The following is a 22,890-nucleotide window of genomic DNA, read 5'->3' on the forward strand; positions in this document are numbered from 1 at the left end:
CACATACATTATTTCCTCTAATCCTCCTAACAACTCTATGAGATAGCAGAGATCTCTATGGGCTCACTAAGACTTATTCTCTTTCCAAATTATGCACACTTAACTACGTCCTCTGTGTGTAGGTATAGCTTTGTAAGTCATCTTGGCCAATAGAAAATGGGCAGTGTTGTACATGACCTTCAGGCAAGCCCCTGAAATCTCCCCAGCGGAACTCTCCACTCTTTCTCTGGAAAAAAAAAAAAAAGAAGAAGAAAAAAAAAAAAGACCGAGGGAAGATGGAAACCAAAAGAGAAAGAACCTGGGTCCCTGAATGACCTCATGGAAAGCTGTTGAACACAGACGCCGATATAAGGGAGAAATAAACTTTTAATGTGATAACTGACATTTCAAGGTTTATGTTTCACCAATTAATATGTCCTTAATTAATATACCTGCCATAGGTCACTGTTGTGCCAGTGAGGTAGCAGGCTCAAAGGTTAAGAGCTTGCTCAATATTATACAGAGGCAAGTAAGTGAAGGAGCTGGAAGTCACACAAAACTCTGCTCTTGTTCACAGTATAATTGCCTTACACCTAGTTATTGAGCCAGTCCTTTCTCTAGCCCAACTGGAGTGGCTTCCCCCACCCCCTGGGTTACAACGGAACTTATTATTTATTTTTAATTTATTTATGTTTAATTAATTCCACACTGCTTTGCTACATCTCAACTCCTGTATTTCAATGTATTACAGCTTTTCACCTGCATGTGTTATCTCCCCGAGTATACCAGAGGCTTTCCTAAGGCAAAGGGTTATATCTCCTCTTTCCCTGTATCAGTTACAGCCACAGAAAGTGTCCCACATGTGCTACGTACACCGCGTAGAAAAACTGCTAATTAAAAGAAATGAGATAGTAAAAGTTATCTGCATCAGGAATAAGACGTTCCATCCCTGTCTAATAGTGCTTTCCTAAGTGTGGCACATGAGAGGACTGCTCTTAATCCAACTAATTTGCCCTGTAACACGGGATAAAACACAAACTCCCTGGCATTGCCTCAGCTGGAAAATGAAAGGGTTGGTGTAAATTAGTGGTTTTAAAACAGCACTCTGGGGAGCCCCAAGGGTTCCATGGAAGTGCCCTCGGGGGACTGCCCCAGACAACAAAGAGAGACCTACACAGCTTAGATTCCTGGGTTCAAGAATCAGCTATGCTTTTATTCATCTATATATGAAGTTTCCACATTACATTTCATTTGAGAAAGTGTTTTTGCTTCTTTAAAAAGAAGAAGGGGGGAGCTGAAAGCCTCTTGCCCTGATAATCTCTGAAGCCCCTTTGAATCTCAGCCTCTATGATTCTGTTTTAGGAAATTCATGTTGCGGTACCATATGCTTGGAAAGAAAGATAAGGCATAGTCAGAACTGCTCTAACTTAGAGATGAAGTTGGCAGCCACCTGTACCGAAGTGAGCTAAGGAATGCAAAAAACACACCAAGAAAACAGCCCTTCGTCACTTCAGATTATTTTCACCATTTTACTTTAAAGATAATTATCCTCTAAATTAAATGCAAATACTTACAGGAATGACATAATCTGCCATTAACAAATGCATGAATTACTTTACCAGAGAAGGTTAACAGTGGGACAGTGCACCGAGCATGGCCCCTGTGGGAAGGAGGGGAGGTGTGAGAAGTCTTGGTAAGAGGGAGGGGTAGAAAGTGGGGCCTAGAGTACTGACTGCCCTGAAAGGAAGAGCTCTAACGTCATCCTGGACTGTGGGCAAGTCACTCAAGCCAAGAATCTCAGGTTGCTGGGGGGGGGGCGGGGGGGAGGGGGGGGAGTCAAACGCCTTGTAAACAGATACAATCTCTAATTTCAAGAATGGAAGGACTCCAGAAGAGAATCCAGAGATTTTGTGTGTTGAGTACTCTGTAAGACGTTCACACATATCATCGCATTTCATCGTTGTTGTTGTTTTCATTTCATCTTAGTAGATCTTTGAAGTAAGTACTACTATCAGTTCCTCTGGGCAGATGACAAGTGGAGACTGAGCAAAGTTAAGTAACAAACTCACTTGGCAGACTTTGGAGCTGGACTCAGCCACTGTACTATAATTCCCTTATTCTCTGAGGGTGGTTTGTGACTTTATTCATTCACCGACTATGTTTGAATGCCTATGATAGGGCAGGTACTGTGCTAGATGGTGGGGATACAATAATGAACCCAAAGTTCCAACTCTATCCTGGAGTTTACATTCCAGTGGGAGGAGCTAGAAAAAAAGTAATTCATTCCTTAGATAAATAAATGATCAATCAGGTAGTGATAAATGTTAACACAAAAAATAAAGAAGTGTAAGAGAATAGAAAGTAATTGGAAGTGAGGGAATTACATAAACTATTTAGTATGGTCAGGGTCATCCTCTCCAATAAGGTGACATTGGAACAGAAATGTGAGTAAAGTGAACAGGGTTGTAGTTTAGTCAAATAAATTCCATGAAGGGAGAAAAGGGCAAGGGAATTGAAGGTGTGTTTGGAGGGAAGTGAAGACATGGATTGGGTGGACAATGAGAAGGATGAGTGGGTTCTCTGGGGCATAAAAAGGCTGTCTCTTAGAGTTGAGATACTAGAGAGACAGTACTGGAAAGATAGAAGAAGGGAACCCTTGAAACTGAGACTATGGCAAGTTGCAGATTAAATTCAACGTCGCTACTCTGGGCCTGTACCCTTGCAGCTTCATTCAGCCAGAGGAAAACACAAACAAGATGCCAGCTGATCTCCTTGAACTTCATCATCATAATCTCAACTGTGTCCTTAACGCTTCATGGCAATTATACTGTTTCTCTGGTTTATTCAGTATGCTGCACTTCTGGATAAATATTTCATACTTTCTCCTCTCTTCTTAATCCCCTAACACCTCATTTTTCCATCTCCTGTTCCAATAAGCAACATGGCACAACCTCCTGCAAAGTCCTACAACAAATACCCCACCTACCTGAGTCTCATCCATGTAATCTACTTTATATACTGTTACTATGGATGAGCTGCATATTCTCTTAGCTACGGACAATTATTATGTTTATGCAGATGAGTTCATCTCTTCTGTTCCTATCAAGAACGTCACTCCAGAAACTTCCTTTCTCTCTATAGTAATTCCTATCAAACAAAACAGAACCTCTCACCCCCACTTCTGCTGGCAGCAACTGATCATTGCTTGCTTTTCTAAAATTCCTTATATCATTGTCTATATAGTCCTTTCTCCCATTCCTGCTTAAACCTTTGCCAACAAGTTTTTGTCTATTTTCCAAATCCCACCATGACTTAGTCAAAGTCATCAACAACCTCCTCATTGATAAATTCTGGTTAGGGTTCAGTCCTACTCTTATTTTGACATTTTTCTGTTGAAATACTTTCTTACTTGGCTCCTAGAATGTTTACCTGGTTTTCCTTCAATTTCTTACTCCATTGTTCTTTGCTACTCTCCTCCTTATCTTTCTGATCTCCTTAACCCATTGGAGTGCCCAAAGATTCAGCCCTTGAACCTCTTCTTTGTTCTATCTATTCTCCCCACCAAAGCAATTCCATGTAATCTCCTGTCCCTGTCATCTATATATCGATGACTCCCAAATTTGTAAGTTCATAATTCACATCTCTCTCCTGCATATCCAACATGTTCAATTAAACTTCTGATATATATCACCCCCCAAACTATTCTTTCTATAAACTTTTCCATCTCAATTAATGCCTGAGTCTTTCTCATGCCATTTGATGACTACTATATTTTTCCAATTATTCAGGCCTCAAGCTTGGAGTTATCATTATTTTTATCCTAGTTGTGTCCTCTAAAATCTACCATCTGGCCTCCAGTTCTGTTTCTAACTTCACCTTCCATTATTCTTCCTCTCTTTTACTTAGCTCTAGCGATGGTATTCTTGCTTTTCCTCAACACTCTAACATCAAACCTTTGTACTTAAAAATTTCCACGTGGAAAAATTATCCCTAAGATATCAGCATTCCCTTCCTCATTTCCCTTAAAGTTTTTTTTTTTTTTAATATATTCTTATTGATTTCAGAGAGGAAGAGAGATGGAGAGAAATTTAGAAACATCAATAATGAGAAGGAATCACTGATTGGCTGCCTCCAGCACGCCCCCTACTGGGGATCAAGCCCAAAACCCTGACATGTACCCTAGACCAGAATCAAACCCAAGACCCTTCAGTCCGGAGGCTAACATTCTATCCACTGAGCCAAACCAGCTAGGGCAAAAGTAGGATTTTTTAAAAAGCTTTTACACATATTCATCTGATTAAAAATATAACATGATACAAAATAAGACTGAAGACAAGGGTTACTAAGACTAACAGGATATTTACATAGCCCTCCAGTGTCTGTTCACAGATACCTTATCAGCTGCCAAGAGGTAAATAGTAACTTCAGTGGACAAACATGGCACAGCTAACCTTAATCAAGTATTCAGTCAACATAGACCATGCAGTTTCAATAGGAAGCAAAGTAAAAAGGTATTAATAAAGGCAGGGAAAGAGACCAAGAGACAGAAAGTCTCAGTGAGGATGAAGAATAATCAGGTGGTCCCGGCTGGTGTGGCTCAGTTTGTTGGAGGGTCATCCTGTGCACCAAAAGGTCTAAGGTTTAATTCTCAGTCAGGCTTTGGGTTCCATCCAGATCAGGGAAACTACAGTTGGAACTGATCGATGTTTCTGTCTCTGCCTTTCTCTATTTCAACTTCCTAAAATATTATAAAATATCTACTATATAGTCTTATTAGATGTCAGGGAAGAAAAATTTAATAAAATATCAATCCTCTATTGTCTCACCAAATTTATTTTCTCTTCAAATTTATTCTCAGAGCCATAATTTTGTAAAGGCTTTCATTATTTCCTAAATGTTCTAACTCATCTTCACACCTCCAATCACTCCTATTCCCTCAAATTTCACAATGGAATTAGTGTGTTTTTTTCTAAATCTCAAATTTGTCCCTTTCACCAACCTATTAAAACTACCAATGGCATAATTAATGTTAATGCCAAATTTAGAAGGCTTGATCAATGACTGACAATGGTACTTTTCTATCATATTCAACAGTAAATGTCATTTAAACATATGAAAGCTTTTAAAACAACATATCTACTTTGGAAAATCTATTTTTATTTAAAAAGATAAATCTATTTTGTATATAAAGCCTAACACTTTACAGAGAAACTAATGATAAAAGTACTCAATGTTTCTATTTATAGAAATTAGTCCCAAATCTTAAAATCTAATCATTTGACCCACTAACTATAGAAAATAGACAATCTGAACAAATTCTTATTTATAGCTATAATGAAAATTTTCCTAAACTGTGTGGTTCCTAATACTCCTTTCAAATTTACGACTTATTTAACTCCAACTTTAATTACATATTTTTATATTAACCTAGGAATAAGAATATGAATGTGATAGAGTATGGGGGGGGGGAACATTTCTGAAAGTATGACTTGAGCATCAAAATGTTTGTGCTCTACAGTTTGGCTCCTTGGATACAAGGATCCCAGGTTTAATTCCGGTCAAGGGCAAGTACCTCAGTTGCAGGTTCACAGCCCTGGTCAGAGGGCATGTGGAAGGCAACCAATCTCTCTCACACATTGGTGTTGCTCTCTGACTCTCTTTCTTTCACTCTAAAAATCAATGGGGAAAAAATATTCTTGGTTGAGGGTTAAAAAAAAAAAAAAAAAAAAAAAACTGTGCTCTTGGCAGATCCCTCAGATCTGTCTCTTGCTTCAACAGTGTTTGGCTGGAACCCAGGGACACCCCATCCTCCAGCCTCGGACCAGACACCATCTTCAGAATCTCTTCAAGCCATCCTCAGCCTCTGAGACCAGCCCAATAAATGCCGTTTTTTACCTAAACTTCTTATTTCGGAACAACACAAGCCCCCAAATTCATCAGAATTATTCCACCCAGATGGAGCGGTCCTGAATCGCTTGGCCAACCCGCTCCTTCAGGCCTCCTACACCTACCTACCTCTCTCTGGGCTTCTATTTCCACGGCCGTGTGGCTCTGGAGGGCGGGGCCACTTCTGCGCGTCAGCGGAGAAGACGCGGAGGATGCCCAGCGTCCCTCATGAAAGATGCAAAACCAGCGCGGTGGCCGAGTTTTTCCCCAGGACGTGCTGAAGCAGTCCCATGATGAGTGGGACAAAACTCAGATCGCCATGGAAGCCGCCCTGGCCTTGGAGAGGAACCTGAACCAGGTCCTTCAGGAGCTGCAGGCCCTGAGTCCCCCCTGCACAGACCCTCAGCTCTGTGACTTCCTGCAGAAGCACTTCCGGGGTTAGGAGGTGAAACTCATCCAGAAGATGGGCGACCATCGGACTCATATCCGCAGGCTGGCCGGCCCCAGGCTGGGCTTCCAAAGGCTCACCCTCAAGCTCCGCTAGGAGCCTTTAGAGCTCAGAGTCCTTTGAGGGGCCCCTCTGCATTCCCCTGGTGTCCGGCTTTTCCCTGAGCCTCTCCCTGACACCACTAGCTACCCTTTTAACCACCCTGCAGCCCTTCCCCATGCACCGGACCAAATGGAAACAATAAAGCTTTTTGCAGAAAAAAAAAAAAAAAAAAAAAAAAAAAAAAAGGTGCTCCTTACACAAATAGAGCTTTAATGGAACATCTACATTAGCCTGAATATGGTAAAAGCAGTTCAGGAAATGTGGGAATATGCTTTGTTTTGTAACCTTAAACTGTGTATTTACCATTAGACTAGAATGGAATCAAATGCCTAGGATAGACCCTACACTCAATTAAAATCTAAGTAAAATAAAATTTATAATCAATTTTCAGATAAATGCAGAAAAATTTTGTTTAATAAAGACATATTGGTATAAAAGATTTTGCTTCAAGAATTTATAACCACCTTGGCTGACCTAGTTCACTTAATTGGAGCATTTGTGCCATACACTGAAGGATGGCAGGTTAGATTTTCGGTCAGGATACACGCCCACATTTTGGATTTGCTCCCTGATCAGGGCATATACAAAAAGCAAGAGATCAAAGGCAATCTTTCACATTGATGTTTCCCTCTCTCTCTCTCTCTCTCTCTCTCTCTCTCTCTCTCTCTCTCTCTCTCTCTCTCTCTCCCCCTTCCTCCCTCCCTCCCTCACTCCCTTCCTCCTTCCCTCCCTCCCTCCTCTTTAAAATCAATTTTTTAAAAAAGTTTAAGACTTTATAATCATAAGTAGGTCACACATAATTAAGCTATGTTGACAACCAAAGAACGACATTACAGAAAGAAACCTAAAGAGGCAATCAGTGTCATGGTTTCCTGAAATAATACACACAAATACATGCACACATAACCTTAAATTCTTCACCAATGATTGGATTTTGTTTATGCATAAAAGATATCTTACTTGAACAGAAAAAAACTTAAATCTAAAATTAAATCTGAGGTTTCATTCATTTTTCTACTAACAATATAGGGTTTTTAATATTGCTCTGACTTTGAAAAAAATCAATACTATCAAAAGCAAAGGCAGCAGAAATAAAAAAAAATTAGATGTTGTATATACGTATTTATTAATCTGAGAAAATACATTTACATTGAGAATTTATATCCCCATAAGAAATTTAAAATTATAACATCTACTTACCAACCCAATACAGTTGCTTAAAGCCACTTTGGTTGTACTATGTTGATCTTCCAAGTATCCTGTGTAGTGACAGTTGTCTAAAAAATCATGTTTCCACTGAGGTCCATCTTTTCCCCAGTATTCTACGGTGAAATGTTTGGACACAAAATCCATGTTGAGGGTCAAGTTCAGGTGAAAGTGCTTGCCATAGGCTGAGAGTTTAAAAAATAACTTAGATGCTGCCTGCTGTGGATCGATAGGGTCCATACTCCGTCTTCTCCTCGAGTGTTTGTCATTTTTCACAGTATAGCTGAGGAAAGCTCCATTTTGGTCAACCCTTATTGGAATAGTGAGCTGGTAGTGTTCTAGATAAGTCAGGAATTCCTCTTCATAATCATAAAGCAGAGTATCCAGAAGAAGAAAAAAACACATGGAAGAAAAGAAAATTTAACAGAACAACAAAGTAGCAGTGTGAATAACAATTATATCAGTTAACACTATGAACCTTCAGGGGTGAGTTATGGAAAAATATGTTATAGTATACTAAAGTAAAAGAGTAAAGGTTTCAAATCTAAAGATGAATTAAGTTTCAATTATTTAATTCCTCAAAATAACATTATTTTAAAAGACTATGAATGTGATAGAGTATGCGTCCCCTCAGCCCAGCCTGTGCCCTCTCGCTGTCTGGGAGCCTTTGGGGGATGTCTGACTGATGGACATTCTTAGCACGGCCTAGCCGGCAGGAAAAGCTCCCACCACCACCTTCAGCCAAGCTTCCAGTTGAGTGGCACTCCCTCTGTGGGAGAACACTGACCACCAGAGGGCAGCTTTTGCGTTGAGTGTCTACCCCCTGGTGGTCAGTGCACATCATAGCGACACGTTGTTCTGCCATTTGGTCAATTTGCATATTAGCCTTTTATTATGTAAAATGTGTCTAGTTTCTTGCTCTTCCATAGTAGAAACCTTTGGATTCCATTTGAACATGACTTTACCTGTACACTCTAGCAATGAATGAGCCTATCAATGTTTTGGATTCAGAAGAAGAGGCCTGGTCTGTATCTTTTGAAAAAGACCAGTCAACTCTAAAATCTAATGGCTATTACATACTAGTGGAACAAGTTAAGTAGACTTTTAGAGGCCTTAACATTTATGAAATGTGCACTGAACTGACACTGCTCCTACCACCACATATTCCAAAGAAAATGCTCACCCAAACTAAATATTCAGTCCCTTCAGTAGTTCAGCTGGTAGAGCGCAGGACTGTAGTTGATTAATAGCAATATTTTTTGTCAGTTTCAAAAGCAGGGATCCTACCTTGTGAACTGTATGAGAGCCTGTGGTCACTATGAAATTCCGATGAAGCCATGATGAGGCTCAAAATCCAGGTCAACGTCTTCCACAAAATTTCCATAATTTAGCAAACTGGATGATTTTTTGGAGGGTTACCTATGTGCTAGAGAGTCAATATGATAGCAAATTAGTTATTAGATGGTCCACTGTTTAACAGCTACTTTTCCCCAACATCCTGTACTTTCTTTTATATCTGGATTCATTTTCTCAATCCAAAATGAAAAGAAGTAATGATGGTAAAATTTTCATAAGCAAAAGCATTAGGCTGATTAGTTTCTAAAGTATGACCATTTTTCTAACATAGAAAAAACAGAAAATTTATAAGTTAACTAAAAAATACCCTGAACAGACAGATCTATATTGCCGAATGCTTGCCAAAGGACATGTACTATGAAATAACTTAATATAGTTAAATTAGGCCATTGTTGTTCTTTATAGTCTAAATAAAATTCACAAGACTAAACACAGAGTTAGAAACCAAAATGTTTAGCAGGATAATGTCAAAGCTATTTAATAATCAAAGAACAAATCTGAAGAGAAATAAAAATTCTTTTTAAAAAAAAGATACTTTGAAGATAACAATGTATGGGTACAGTGACTAACCTCCTTTTGATAAAAATAAAAAGTAGGCTGACTTCACAATCAAAGTTCATTTTATGAAAATGTTAAACAGGATGTGATCCCATCCCTTTACATGCTTTTTAGAACACTCAAATCCACAGTTGATTGTTGCTTTATGAGGCACCTATCCTTTTTTTCTTACAGACTAGATTTACAAACACACAGTGACATTTAGCCGCTGTCTGAATGCTCAGACAATAACACAAACTAAACTTCTGAAAAGTTTAACCATATTTACTGCAACCCTTGACTTTATCTGGAAGTCTTGTATGACTTATAAGGCAACACATACAAGTCAACTACAACTACCTAGAATGTAACTGAAAGAAAACGAAATTCATTTTCTGAAAAAAAATCATTTTTAAAAATTCGTTTCAGGTATCACAACAGATTCCATGTCCCATCTCACGGACTTTCTCTTCAACTTATAACTTCACTCAGAGACCATGAATTTACATTTTATACAGAAAACTAGTGTACTTGGCTACCTGATTTCCCAACAAAGGAACCAGAAACTATCTCACTAACAGCACAATAATGACCAAAAAAGGAGAAAAAACTAAAAAGTCGTTTTAGTACTCCTAATCAACACGGTTTGGTGCAGAAACAGGCAGTCCTCACTTACATAGTTTAACAGTTATAACTGTGCATCTAACTGTGCGACAGTCAGTGTCTGATACTCAAAATACTTTGCCTGAGCTAGGAACAAAAGGTTCAATTGGTCTTACTAAGATAGCTTCCTATAGCCTGGCTAGTGTTCAGTGGTTAAGTGTTGACCTATGAACCAGGAAATCACAGTTCAATTCCCCATCAGGGCACATTCCTGAGTTTTGGGATCGGTCCTCAGTATAGATTAAGCTCCCACCCTCTCTAAAATCAATAAAAACATATATATTTTTTAAAACTATAGATTACTATAAATACAGAAAAATACGCAAAAGATGTTAGAGATTTTTCATCCCACATCTCTAATATATGGGCTTATCATAATAAATGCTTACATATTTGTTGGCTTAAAAAAATAAGTAAACAAATGAATAAATAAATGGTTGTTACAATCACTTTAGGCATATAAAAGGATATTTGTAGTTCATTGGAAAATTATGTGCAATACTTTATTCCTTATGATGCTAGAACTATCGGCTTTATAATATATAAAACAATCACAACCATATCAAATTCTTTGTGTCTATCTCTACAAGTTATTAAACTGATTAACTTTGGAAAAAGTAATTCATTATTCAACAAATATTGTCTTACTATATTTTCAAAAGGATGTTATAATCTTTTCCTTTAAAAAGATTAAGACAGAATCATTGCTTATAATCTAAGTAACAAAGAAAAATTTCAAGGCAGACTGACATATGCCCTAATGTAGTTATGAAAAGGTGTTACAAATCAGATTAGAGAGATGACTTCTGAAGCAGAGAAAGCTGAGTCAAGGAACGTTTATTTAAAAAGTAGCCTTTGAGATAGGTCCTAGAAGATGAACAGAATTTCACAAGTCAAATTGCTGATGGCAATCATTATTAAGAAATAGATTCCACAGAGTCCAAATGGTAAGACAAAAAATGGAAAATAGTATTAGTAGTAATTGTAAGTTCGATTCTTATGCAGAAGACTAATAGATAACATCTAGAAAAGCAGTTTGAGGTGAGACCAAAAATAAGGTGAATTTTAAACAGATTGCACTTCTCCGAATATTCACAACAATCATACAGGAGATATTAGTGTCCATGTGAGAGGCACACTCCAATAAGAGCGCTTCCTGATATCCATGCCTTCGTGTAATCCCCTTCCCTTGAGTAATTGGCTCCTAACCAATTAAAGACCTCGATGTGGAGGGGATGTCACTTCCATGATTTGATTACACAAGATTCTAACTTCCACCTTCCTGGTAAACTCTCTCCCTTGTTGAATTGGTGAAGCAAGCTGCCATATGGAGCGGCTCCCATGGCAAGGAACTGAGAGCAGCATTGAGATAACCACTGGCAAGGAAACCAGGTCCTCGGTACAACAGCCTGCAAGAAACTGAATCCTGCCCACTAATATGCAGTAAGCTTAGAAGCACATCCCTTCCCAGCCAAGCCTTCTGCGGTAACCCCAGTCCTTGCCAACACCTTCATTGTGCTTCATGAGATACCCTGAATACAAGGTATATAGATCAGCCATGCCCAGACTCCTGAACCACAGAAACTCTGAGATAATAACTGTGTGCAATTTTAAGCCACTAAGTTTATTGCAGGGTTAGGGGGGAGAGACAGGGTGTTTGTTTTTGTTTGTTTGCAACAATTGATAACTAATACAGCTGTCAATGTACAGATAAGAAGTGAAAGCTCACAGTGGTCACAGAATATAGCTAGAAAAAAGCAGAGCCCAGAGTCATAACACTAGGCTACTTGGAACTAACATCTAAATTCTTTCTATTACATCACACTTCCAGTTTAAGACACCCAAACTTAAATATTCAATAGCAGTTGCATACAACCAGTATCAAATAAGATATTCATAAATGGTATAGGTTAATTCATGAGAACAGTTTTAAGCAGCCTTATACACAATTGTTTCATTTCAAAATTATGTACTTCTACAGTGATTTAGGCAAGACAGCAGACACTACATAGCCTTTCTCAGGCTAACATCTATAAAGAGATTAAGTCAACTATTATTCAATATCAGTAATGAAAATAATCTAATTCTCTTGATTCCCAACCTACTTGAATACAACCTCAAACTCCACAACCATTGTTTCATTAACAACTTCCATTCTTCATTTGTTTCTCTTTTTATAGATTGAGTTCTTCCATAATAATCTCTAACATTAAATGAATCCCTCCTACACTTTAAAAGTAATATTCTTTTAACGTATTAATATATAACTAACACATTTCAATTAGTTTTCTAGTAGTGGTGATAGATTTGTACCGAATCATTCATCCTTTTTTTTCTCCTATTTTCCTGGACTCTAAAACTAATGACAAACTTATACAAACTAATGACAAACAATATAGTTAGCTGGTCTCATTTTTTGTAGTTCACTCCTTTACCCCTTGAGAAATTTCCTGCTCATCACAGTTTTGTAAATTCCACTTTTACCATTACCAACACTGTCCTGTAAACACCCAAGTTAAGTAAGCCATAGCATTGAGAGAAAAAATAATAGGTGACGACTGGGCCAGAAGTAGACTAACATTTGATTTAAGGATTTGTAGTAAAAAGGGCATTGGTGCATGGCAGAAAGAGGTTAAACAAACCAGAGCTACAGTCTTGGTTCCACTAGCTATCTGGCACACGGGCACTCAATAAATTTGGTTTTCTCTCTCCTTTATTCACTCCAGCCCTCGCTCCCCATTTTTTTCCCAAGTCTCTAGTGCCAGTGAAGAAAATTAAAAGTAAGTAAATGAGTTGGCTCAAGCTCAATTCATATAAACCAACAAACACATCTTACCATATTCAGTCAACTCACAATAAACATGAATAGGTTAGGAATGGGGGGATGGGAGAGGAAATCAACAAAGCCCTGGGAGCAGGAAAGAAGCTACAAATCAGGGTGCTTTCTTAGCCTGGATACTCCTCCCAGGCAGGTACTCCTCTGATTCAGGTACTTTACTTGCAGATAATCTCTAGCCCAAGCTGGTCCTCCAACAGAATTCTGTGCCCTGGTACCTGGGGATCTCCTTGGAGACAGGGCTCTTTTGGCCAAGGATAAGGATCACATGTGTCTTCCAGCCACTCCATGAGTGAGACAAGCTAAACAACTGTGGGGCTCTCAGAACTCCCCAATAGCATCAGCCACGACCCCCTGGATCATGCACCAGGCCTGGCATGGCCGGTGCTGATAGGGGTTGTGCTGGTAGGTATGGTCCTTTCTCTCCTCATTGCACTTGCTGCCAAATGCCATCTCTGCCGAAAATACTGCACCAGCTACCAACACTTGCCTCTGCCTGAGACAAGAAGGGGATCTGTCCAGAGATGAGTGAAAATGAGGATGAGGATGGCTTCATCAAGGTCAACTGCATTCAGCCTGGGGCCTGAGGGATGGAGACAGGGTAGCAGGAACCATTTCAATTTCTGGACACCCCTAGCCCCCCATGCCTGACAGCTTAAGAATTATGAAAACTACATGGGAGGCAGGAACCTCAAGGGAGGGGCTAGGGATTGAGCAATCCTTCCTTCCCTAATACTAGGCACCAAAGTGACAGTGACCTTTTCTTGCTCAATAACCCTCAAAGGCTCCCTGCTATTCTCGGGATAAAACTAATCAAGGACCTAAACTATGGATATTAGGCCTCTGTCAACTATGTAGAGGCATTAACAGTTTCCAAAATTCAGACTAATATTAAAACATTACATAATTGTCCAGAAATCATAATGCATTAACTCTACATTGTATAGCAGAAGTACTATCATGGAAAAGCCCAAAGGCTTTGAGTCCTGGCTTGACTCCAAGTTATTTAAACTCTCTGGATCTGTTACCTCATCTATAAAACTGTGATAATGATATCTACCTAACAAAGACTCGTTGAGAGATTAAATTCGATTACATATGATGTGAAGTGTCTGAGCACTTCACTTTAATGGCTAAACAAATATTAGTGCCCACCCCCCACCTCTTCTCCTGGTTATCTGACTCATCACTTTTCAAAGGCCTTCCTTCAAAACTAGTTTTATGTTCCTCCTTCCCTCAAAAATGTGGAATAGTTGGAAATGGTGACGGAATCAATCAACTGCATTGTATTGTCTTTTGAACAGTAAAGAATTTAGGTCATGAAACCAGGCTTACAATACTCTAAATTTGAAACCAAGACTCAAAACTTTTCATTTTACTTATATTTCATAAATGCTTTTTTCCTAATACAAATACACCAGCCAGTGAAGTTAAGGGATCATTTACCTGCATTCATGGATCAAAGCTACTCTAGCCAAACAGAAATAAGAGCAGACAGCGTGCACTATGGTAATTGCCTCAGTAGTCTGCCCTGGTTGGAGGGTACTTACTTGTCTTTTTGCTCTGTCATCTTTATTTCCCACTCAAGTGATCTGGAGTAGCCAAGGTAATAATTTCCTCTCCTGAACTGTTATTATGGAGCTAAAAGAACATGCATGACATCCTTCTCAGCTTCTTTCATCCATCTTAACCCTGACAATTTATTTTAAGGCTGACCTGGTCTTCACAGAGGAAGAAGCAATACTGTGCTCCCTTCAGGTGTTCAGTTTTTGTATGTGAAAATTAACCTCTCACTTCATTTTCCATTTATTCTCCCAACAAATATTTACTATCATATACTATATGCCAAGGACAACACTAGCCTATAAGAACAAAAGTTTCCAGGTCATTTATAAACTTTGCAAGATTGATTTCCAAGGAAAGGTAGAATCAAGATGTATCTATCTAGAAAAGCAAATGAGCTAAAAGCAAAAATACAAAACAGCAGTCTACAAAAAACGGGCCCTAAATTAGGTAATGTCCCAAATTCCTTTTTTTTTTCTTCCCCAAATGCCAAGTTGGATATACATGATCTGTTATAACTTCTCTCCTGAAAACAAACACCTTTGTCTCTTGAGGTTAACTCAAAGTGTTGATAACAAACCATGTCCTTTGGTATAACCAAGAGAGCGATCAACCTCTTGCCTGTTTTCCTCTTCCCCCAAAAAATGCCCCATGGAATGTGCCATTTACTTTCCTAACATGTTAACTCCCTTTATTCACCCACAAGAGTCACACATAGGATAAGATTTGGCATACATACCCATCCTAAACCGCTAGGAGCTACTAGTGGTTGCTAAGGAAATAAAGAGGAAGTGGTAAGAGTAGACAAGAGTAGGAATTAATCTCACACTTACTGGTCCAGACAGGGAAAGTATTAAAATATTTCAGGTTTTGAGGTTAGAGATTTTCCCCCTTGAGAATCATAAAAATATTAATATCAAAACATAGATTTCATTGGCTGCCATTTGTGGCAAATGAATGAGTTTGAAATCAACTATCTACTTCTATACACTGTTCTTCAAAAATCTAAAACACCAATGATCACATTTAAGCACTAAATTAATATAAACCAGAATTGCTGTTACCACTTTGGTGAGACACAGGAAAACAATTATCTCCAAAATTAATTCTCTTAATTTCCTTCAACCACACCAGTTTTGTTTTGCATCTCCTTCCCTGCAATGAATTTGGAGAACTGTCATTCCCACATCTAAGTTTTGAGTCTAATCAACAATAAGCTAAAAAGAGAAAGAAAAACAAAAGAAAGAAAATTGGTCCAAGATATTTAAACATCAAGGAATATGCTGAAAATCACACTCCAGTGTCTTTTTAAAAGTTCCAAGCAATGGTTCAGTTTCTCCTTCCCCTCCCCCCTTCCCTCCCCCCCCCCCCCCCCCCGCCCCCCCGCCCCCCCCCTGCCCTTGCCCAGTTCTGCACACCCGCATGCCCCTTCCCCCAACCCCACTTCGCCCAGACAGAGGGTAACAGTCTGAGCTGCCCTGGTTGAGTTGATCCTAAAGTTAACATTCAGCAGCCCATTTCCAGACAGCAGCGCTAAATCTATTTGGATAAAACGCGTGTGACCCAGACAGTTGGCATTTGGCCCAAACGCGTTGCACCGGCAGCTCAAATAAAAACAAGAGTAAGAAACTCACTCTCTTGTTCCCTCTCAGTGCGCTTTCTCACTCTCTCGCTCTCTTTTCTTCTAGTACAACAAGGAAAGAAATTACCAAAGACAGGAATTACAGTACACATTATCAGAAGGCAGCTTTCCAATAACCCCTCCAGCACTCACCACCCCCCCTCCCCCAAATCCCTAAACTTTGATCCCATGTACCATATAAACAGACATACCCCGATATTCAAGGCTCCGGAGGGATATGAGTCTAGCACGTCCCAAGTGGCCAAAAGTAAATCAAAAACACACGCTTCCATCTCTTTGATTAGCCTATTAAGAGCTTAGCATATCCTAGAGCATCGGGGCTCCAGGGAGCACATTAATTCTGCCCTCTGAGCCCAGGCATAAACTATGCACTTGTCTGGCTACTTAAGACAGTGACATGAAACCATAAAATGCAGGTTTTTTCTTTAAGAAAACTGGAAACCAGCTCCAATACACACCGTGATTACTTTCCTGATTGCTCTTTGGTGATGAGTTAAAAGACCACAATCATCATAATTAAGCCATATTTCACAAAACATATTCTATTCTTATAATAAACGTATATATTTTTGCATCATAAAAATACTTGCAAGACCCAGAATTCTCCAACAACCCCCCCCCCCCGAGTAGTCTGGAGTTAAAAAAAGATTTCTATCTGTAAAATGAATTCAGTCAAGCTCACTCCTTGCCATACACACACACACACAGAGAGAGAGAGAGAGAGAGAGAGAGAGAGAGAGAGAGAGAGAGAGAGAGAGAGAGAGAGAGAGAGAGAGAGAGAGAGAGAAAAGGGTTTTCTACACGTTATTCGGAAGACAAGCAAAGCAACACGCTTTAATTAAAAAAAAAAAAACGGTTTCATTGAATATGTGAAGTCTTCCTTACCGTTTTCATCTTCAAATTCTGATAAAAAGTAAGTTTCAAACAATAGAGATTGCACTGGACGACTCACGTACTCCCTTCTCCTCTCCTAGCTTTTTTTTTTTCTCTCTCTCTCTCTCTCTCCTGCCCCCCTTTGCAAAGCCACAGCAGTCAGTCAGTTATTCTGCAGCCAGAATAAAACCCTATCGTCTGGCTAACCCGGGTTTCAGAGAACGGGCTTTCCGATTTGGCAGGAAAAAAAGAGATGCCTCCCATACAACCAGGTTATCATCCTGAGATGCTGCTGCATTTGCAGACCCCCTTTTTCTCCTGCACGCGCCCCCCACCCGGCCAAAAAAAAAAGAGAGAGAGAGAGAGAGAAAGAAAGGGGGAAAGAAAAAAAAAAAAAAAGAAAGGAAAGGGAAAAAAGAAAGGAAGGGAGAAAAAAAGGCTTATTGGGGGTGGAGAGGGTGCCCTTTCTTCCTGGACAGCTGAGGGCCTTTGCTATGCAAATAACATGTGAAGAGCATCAAAAGGTATCAGGAGAAAAGAAGACAAGAGGAGCAGAGTTTGCTGAAGTAGGTCTCACGGCCGGCCCCCGGCCAACTTAGAATTGCAGCAGAATATTGGCAGCCTCTGCTCGGAGGCCGAGCGCTGACGTCAGTGTGCAGATGTGCCGGCGGCGGGTGCGCATGTGTCCTGGGCCGTCACGTGGGGGGGGAGGGGAGGCGGGGGTACAATCGGGGTAACCGACGACCAGCCATTCAGGAGGGCTCAGACAATGTCAACTTTTCCGCCCCGTGAATGGGAGAGATCCTGGCCCCTCTAACCTCCGTCCCCTGCCCCACTCCGCCTCTTGTGCCTCCTCCTCCTCCTCGAACCCCTTTTAGAAATCCTAGCCTGGGGTGTGATTGTTTCTTGAAAGGGGGAGGGAGAGGATGAATGACTTTAGATGCACTCATGTCACTTGCTAAGATCTCCGGGGTCCTTTGCCTTGTAGTTTTAAGTCCTCGCAACAAAAAAATACTAAAAAAAATAAATAAATAAATAAAAATTTTTTAAAAAGTGCACATAAACACCACCTTGGAGGAAACGCACAGCAACTTTACACCAAGTGACAGATTTCAAGACTCAGTGTAACCACATGTGCACAAAACGCCTCTCTCAAAAAAATACATCTCTAACGGGTAATGGTGCCACTGCAAGGGAGTGTAGACTAAAGTAAACTCAGACCAGCCCATTTTCTATCCGATTACCAACTTCAGGTTATGTGGGGCTTTAAAAGGAAAAAAAAAAAAAAAAAAAAAAAAAAAAAAAAAAAAAAAAAAAAAAAAAAAAAAAAAAAAAAGAAAGAAAGAAAAAGAAAAAAAGTGGGGGAGGAGGGAGCGGGGGAAGAGAAAGAAGCTTGCATTATTTCCAGATGAGGGTGAGAGACTGGATGGTGTTTTCAAGTGCAACCGGGGAAAGCTACAAGTGGAGTGTTTTGTTTTGGGTTTTTTTTTGTTTGTTTGTTTGTTTGTCTTTTTTTAGTAATTCAGGACATTGAATGAAACCTCAATGACTGCCCCAAAGAAAATAAATCCACAGTCAGACCCCCAGAAAAGAGGGAGGTGGGGGGGGGGGGGTAGAAGAGAGGACAGGAACCCTGCTGTGATCTAAAGATAAACAAACAAAACCTCAAAACTGGTTCTTCAAGCTTCCCAGTCCCACCACCATCCCGCCCCCCGCCCCCTCCACCCCAGAAGCCAGTCCTTACTTTAAGGATAAAACACGGCTACAAACGTAGCACTTTCACTTTCATTTGCTGGGAGAAAAGCCACTGGCATCACACTGTGGGGGAAATGCCCAAATAGGTTTTCCATGTCCCAAGCAAGCAAACAAAGTCTGGCACCCCAATCGGAAACGGGAGGGGGGGGGGGGGGGGGTTGGAAAAAAAAAAAGTGAAAATAGCTCAGGACAAATGCTGTCTTTCAGCGGTGGAATCTGCTGCATCATTTATCTGTTCCTGCCCGTTGAGTGCAGGAGAGGAAGAGGTTTAAGAGTTTCCAAGGTTGGGGTTGGGGGTGGTGGAGGAATTGACGCCTTGAAATTCCAGCCGGTAGTTAACGCCAAGTCAATTTCCGATGGCCAGAACCAGAAAAGGGAATTGGACCTGAGGGAAGGGGGTGGGGAGGGAGGACCTTTCTGAAAACAGGCGCTTCAGTTTCAAGCTTCTGCTAACATTATTGCTCATTGGATTTTTTTTTTTTTTCTTCTTCTTCTTCCTACACCGGAGGTAGTAGGTGTAATTCTTCTGGTGAATACATGAATAGTTGGCTAAAAGGAGGCATGAATCAGACCGAGATCGTCCAAGAATTCTTTTCTGAGGGTTGAAAGGGGAAAGCATCTGTCCACAGTTAATAGTCCTCATCGTGACCTTAAATCAGTAGTAGTTGGCTCAATGCCATTTAAAACGCAGAAATTTGGCATTTATTCGGCACTCACAGTCTTAAATAAAGATGGTTCGTATAGAAATGCAAATATTTGCATTAGCACACAAGAGGTGGCTGATCTCCTAGCAATAATTGTAAACGTCAAAAAATGAGAAGAGTGGACACAGAGCTGTTTTTGCGTCAAACCCATCCTTTGAGTTGTTGTGGGCTTTGTCCTTAATTTTTCAAAAACTGGTGGTGGATAAGCACAGCCATCACAGAAAACTAAACTTAAGGTGTGCGTAGTAATCATTTCTATAAGCTACTTGAAATTTTTTTACTCTCAACTGAGACAAACTGCCCTAGGAAGTGGCAATATTGTAAAGGAAAGGAGCTTATCCAGTGAGAAGTGGACTTTGACTAATTACTTATTCAAAGAGTGCCATCCTGTGTCTAAACAGAGTAATGAACATTTCCCAAAAGATTCCTTTTCTCCTCCAAATTTAAAAAACAGTATTAGTAAGGGTGAAAAATTATTAAGGAGAGAAATGGATCCGTGTGTGTGTGTAGGTGTGTGTTTGCATTTTAATTGCATTACAGAGAATTCCAACACATACAAAGTACAAAACTCCGTGTATCCACCATCCAGGTTTAACAAACCAGGTTTGTGGCACACATTCAAGTAAAATAAAAGGACTTAAAAAAAAAATAACCATCACTACATCACTATTACTCTTAGAAAAATAATCCCTTAATTTTATCAGCTATCAGATTTTCTCAATTGCAAAAAAATGCTTTAAAAAAACTTCCTTTTATTGGAATCAGGATCCATATATTGCATTAGGTTGATCTTTTGTGTCTTTTTACAATTTTGATGTTGTTAATCCTCACCCGAGGATATTTTTCCACTGATTTTTAGCGAGCATGGAAGAGAGAGGGAAAGACAGGGAGAAACATTGATGTGAGAAAAACACATCTATTGGTTGCCTCCTGTGTGAGCCCTGACCAGGGTCAGAGCTGGGGAGAAGCCTGCAACCAAGGCACCTGCCCTTGACCATAATCAAACTCTTTGGTCTGCAGGCTCATGCTCTATCCACTGAACCAAACCAGCTAGGGCCCTGGTCTTTAAAAAAAAAAAAAAAAAAAAAAAAACCTTTTTATTGAAGTAGAAAATGCATACAAAAGTGAATAAATATAAAATTTGATGAAAGTGTTCAATCTAATAAATTTTCACAAAGTGAGTGTGCCCATGTAACTATGCCATTCTTTTCATCTATTTCAATCAGTTCTCCCTCATTTCTTCTTTAACCTGAAATATAAATGCTATATTAATAACTTGCCATCTTAATACAATATGTAGCACTCTCATGTGCATGGAAATGTTTTAGTGTAATATCCAGGCATTAGTTCTTAATTTAACCATATGAAACAAATTTAAATTTAATCCTGAATGAATTTTATTTGCATAGAAATTCTTTAAAATTATTTTAACAACCAATCCTTTACTCTTCAAAAACTTTTTCCTGCCGGGACCGGTTTGGCTCAGTGGATAGAGCGTCGGCCTGCGGACTGAAAGGTCCCGGGTTCGATTCCAGTCAAGGGCATGTGCCTTGGTTGCGGGCACATCCCCAGTGGGGGGGGTGCAAGAGGCAGCTGGTCAATGTTTCTCTCTCATTGACGTTTCTAACTCTCTGTCCCTCTCAATTCCACTCTGTGTAAAATCAATAAAATATATATATTTTTTAAAAACTTTTTCCTATAGCTTTCCTTTTCTGTTAAATTAAGAAATGAGGACAGAATAGAGTTGATCACAAACCCCCTATATATACCTACAAAAAGCTATGTGAGCAGTAGTTAGAAGCCTAATAAATCTGTTTCTCTCTCTCTAAAATAAATGTTTAAAAATTAAAATTAAATTAAAAAATAGATTCAACACATTAAAACCAAAGTTTTATACACTTTCTACAAATACATTTTATTCTTTCAGTGAGACTGGATTTGAATTTGATACAGTGAAAACAAATATTTTTTAATATTTTGAAGGATTAGTGTAGCATTTCTTAAGATGCAAAAGCTCAAAGCATAGAAGAAAAAAATGATAAATTTAATTTAAATTAAAAATGTAAAAAACCACTAAAAGTAAAATATAAGCTACAGATTAGGAGAATTTGCAACACATGTAAGTGAAATATAATAAATTTCTAGAATATTGAAAGAACTATCACAAATCTATAAGACTGTCAACATAAGAAACTAAGAAATGTATCCACTTACCTGTAGAGAGTTTTTAAGAGTTTCTTCGAGCCAAACTGACAACAATTGCCAGGAAGCAAAATCTCAACGAATTGAGAAAATGCTCTGGAGAATGGGAGTTTTGCAGCTTATTTTATACACTAAAATAAAAGGAGAAGACGTAAGAAGTGTTATATGAAATCCATTGGTGGTAGATTAGGTAGGCGGGAGAAAGCAAAGCGTGGAAATCTCTGGGATTGGATAAAAAGCAAAATGGAGAAACACGAACTTCTTTTACATTGGTGGATACAGTATTAGTTAATGATTGACCTTTACAGCACATAGAGACGGTATGCGTGGACTGAGATAAAAATGAGTGATTCTGTGGTCTTGTGCTCTAGTGCAGGTCTGGAAAAGAACATTACTCTGACATTTCAGAGGTATGTTGTCTTAGACGCAAAAAGACACCTGATAGGCTCACTTAGGTAAAGATTGACCTTTGTCAAGGAAGCTCCAGGCTTAGGACATGACTACCCACCATATCTGGCCTTTAGCTAGGAATTTTCATGTTCAGACCATTTTATGTGGTTCCTTTTGGTTTCTGAGTTTTTAAGTCCCACTACACAGGCCTCCTCTGAGCTAGTCAGGTTTGGTAGAAGGCCTCTGTTTCATTCCCAAGAGAGATAGGCCAAAAAAAATTAAAAATAGGAAAATGGCATGAATAGAAAAGTCACAGGAGGAAAAAAAAGCTAGTGACCAATAAATGAATAAGGGAATGTTCAATCTTGCTAATAATCATTGAAATGGAAATGCTTCTCTTTCATTAGAGTGCTAATTCTGTGAAAATTTAATAATATCAAGTGTTGCCCTAAACCAGTTTGGCTCAGTGGATAGAGCATCAGCCTGTGGACTGAAGGGTCCCAGGTTTGATTCTGGTCAAGGGGCATGTACCTTGGTTGCGGGCACCTTCCCAGAAGGGAGTGTGCATGAGGCAGCTGATCGATGTTTCTCTCTCATAGATGTGAGTTTCCAACTCTCTACTTTCTCCCTTCCTCTCGGTAAAAACTCAATAAAATATTTTTTTTAAAATATCAAATGTTTGGGAGAATAGAGCAAACTGGACATTGAATATACTATTGATGGAAGTACAAATTAAGTGCAAACACCA

At 39.3% G+C, this 22,890-nt stretch overlaps 1 protein-coding gene and 1 pseudogene across 2 annotated transcripts in view; one reads left to right on the top strand and one right to left on the bottom strand.

The window, feature by feature from the left end:
- ADAMTS6 (ADAM metallopeptidase with thrombospondin type 1 motif 6) overlaps window positions 1–17,710 on the bottom strand; it is a 192,554-nt gene extending 174,844 nt beyond the window's left edge. Inside the window, exons 1-3 of one of the 2 annotated variants that reach the window (XR_004983049.2) lie at window positions 17,104–17,710; window positions 8,909–9,047; window positions 7,616–7,980 (exon numbers count right to left, since the gene is read on the bottom strand). Coding sequence is in view for 1 of the 2 variants with exons in the window: in XM_036410424.2 (XP_036266317.1) it covers window positions 7,616–7,980; window positions 8,909–9,005 (462 nt within the window). In the remaining variant the exon portion in view is untranslated. The remainder of the gene's footprint in view (window positions 1–7,615; window positions 7,981–8,908; window positions 9,048–17,103) is intronic. The other variant, XM_036410424.2, reaches the window with a different exon arrangement.
- Window positions 13,302–13,664, top strand: LOC118703059 (annotated as a pseudogene).
- Window positions 17,711–22,890: the final 5,180 nt, after the last annotated feature.

The sequence above is a fragment of the Pipistrellus kuhlii genome, unplaced genomic scaffold (assembly GCF_014108245.1).
Source record: "Pipistrellus kuhlii isolate mPipKuh1 unplaced genomic scaffold, mPipKuh1.p scaffold_m20_p_4, whole genome shotgun sequence".
Classification (NCBI taxonomy): Eukaryota; Metazoa; Chordata; class Mammalia; order Chiroptera; family Vespertilionidae; genus Pipistrellus; species Pipistrellus kuhlii.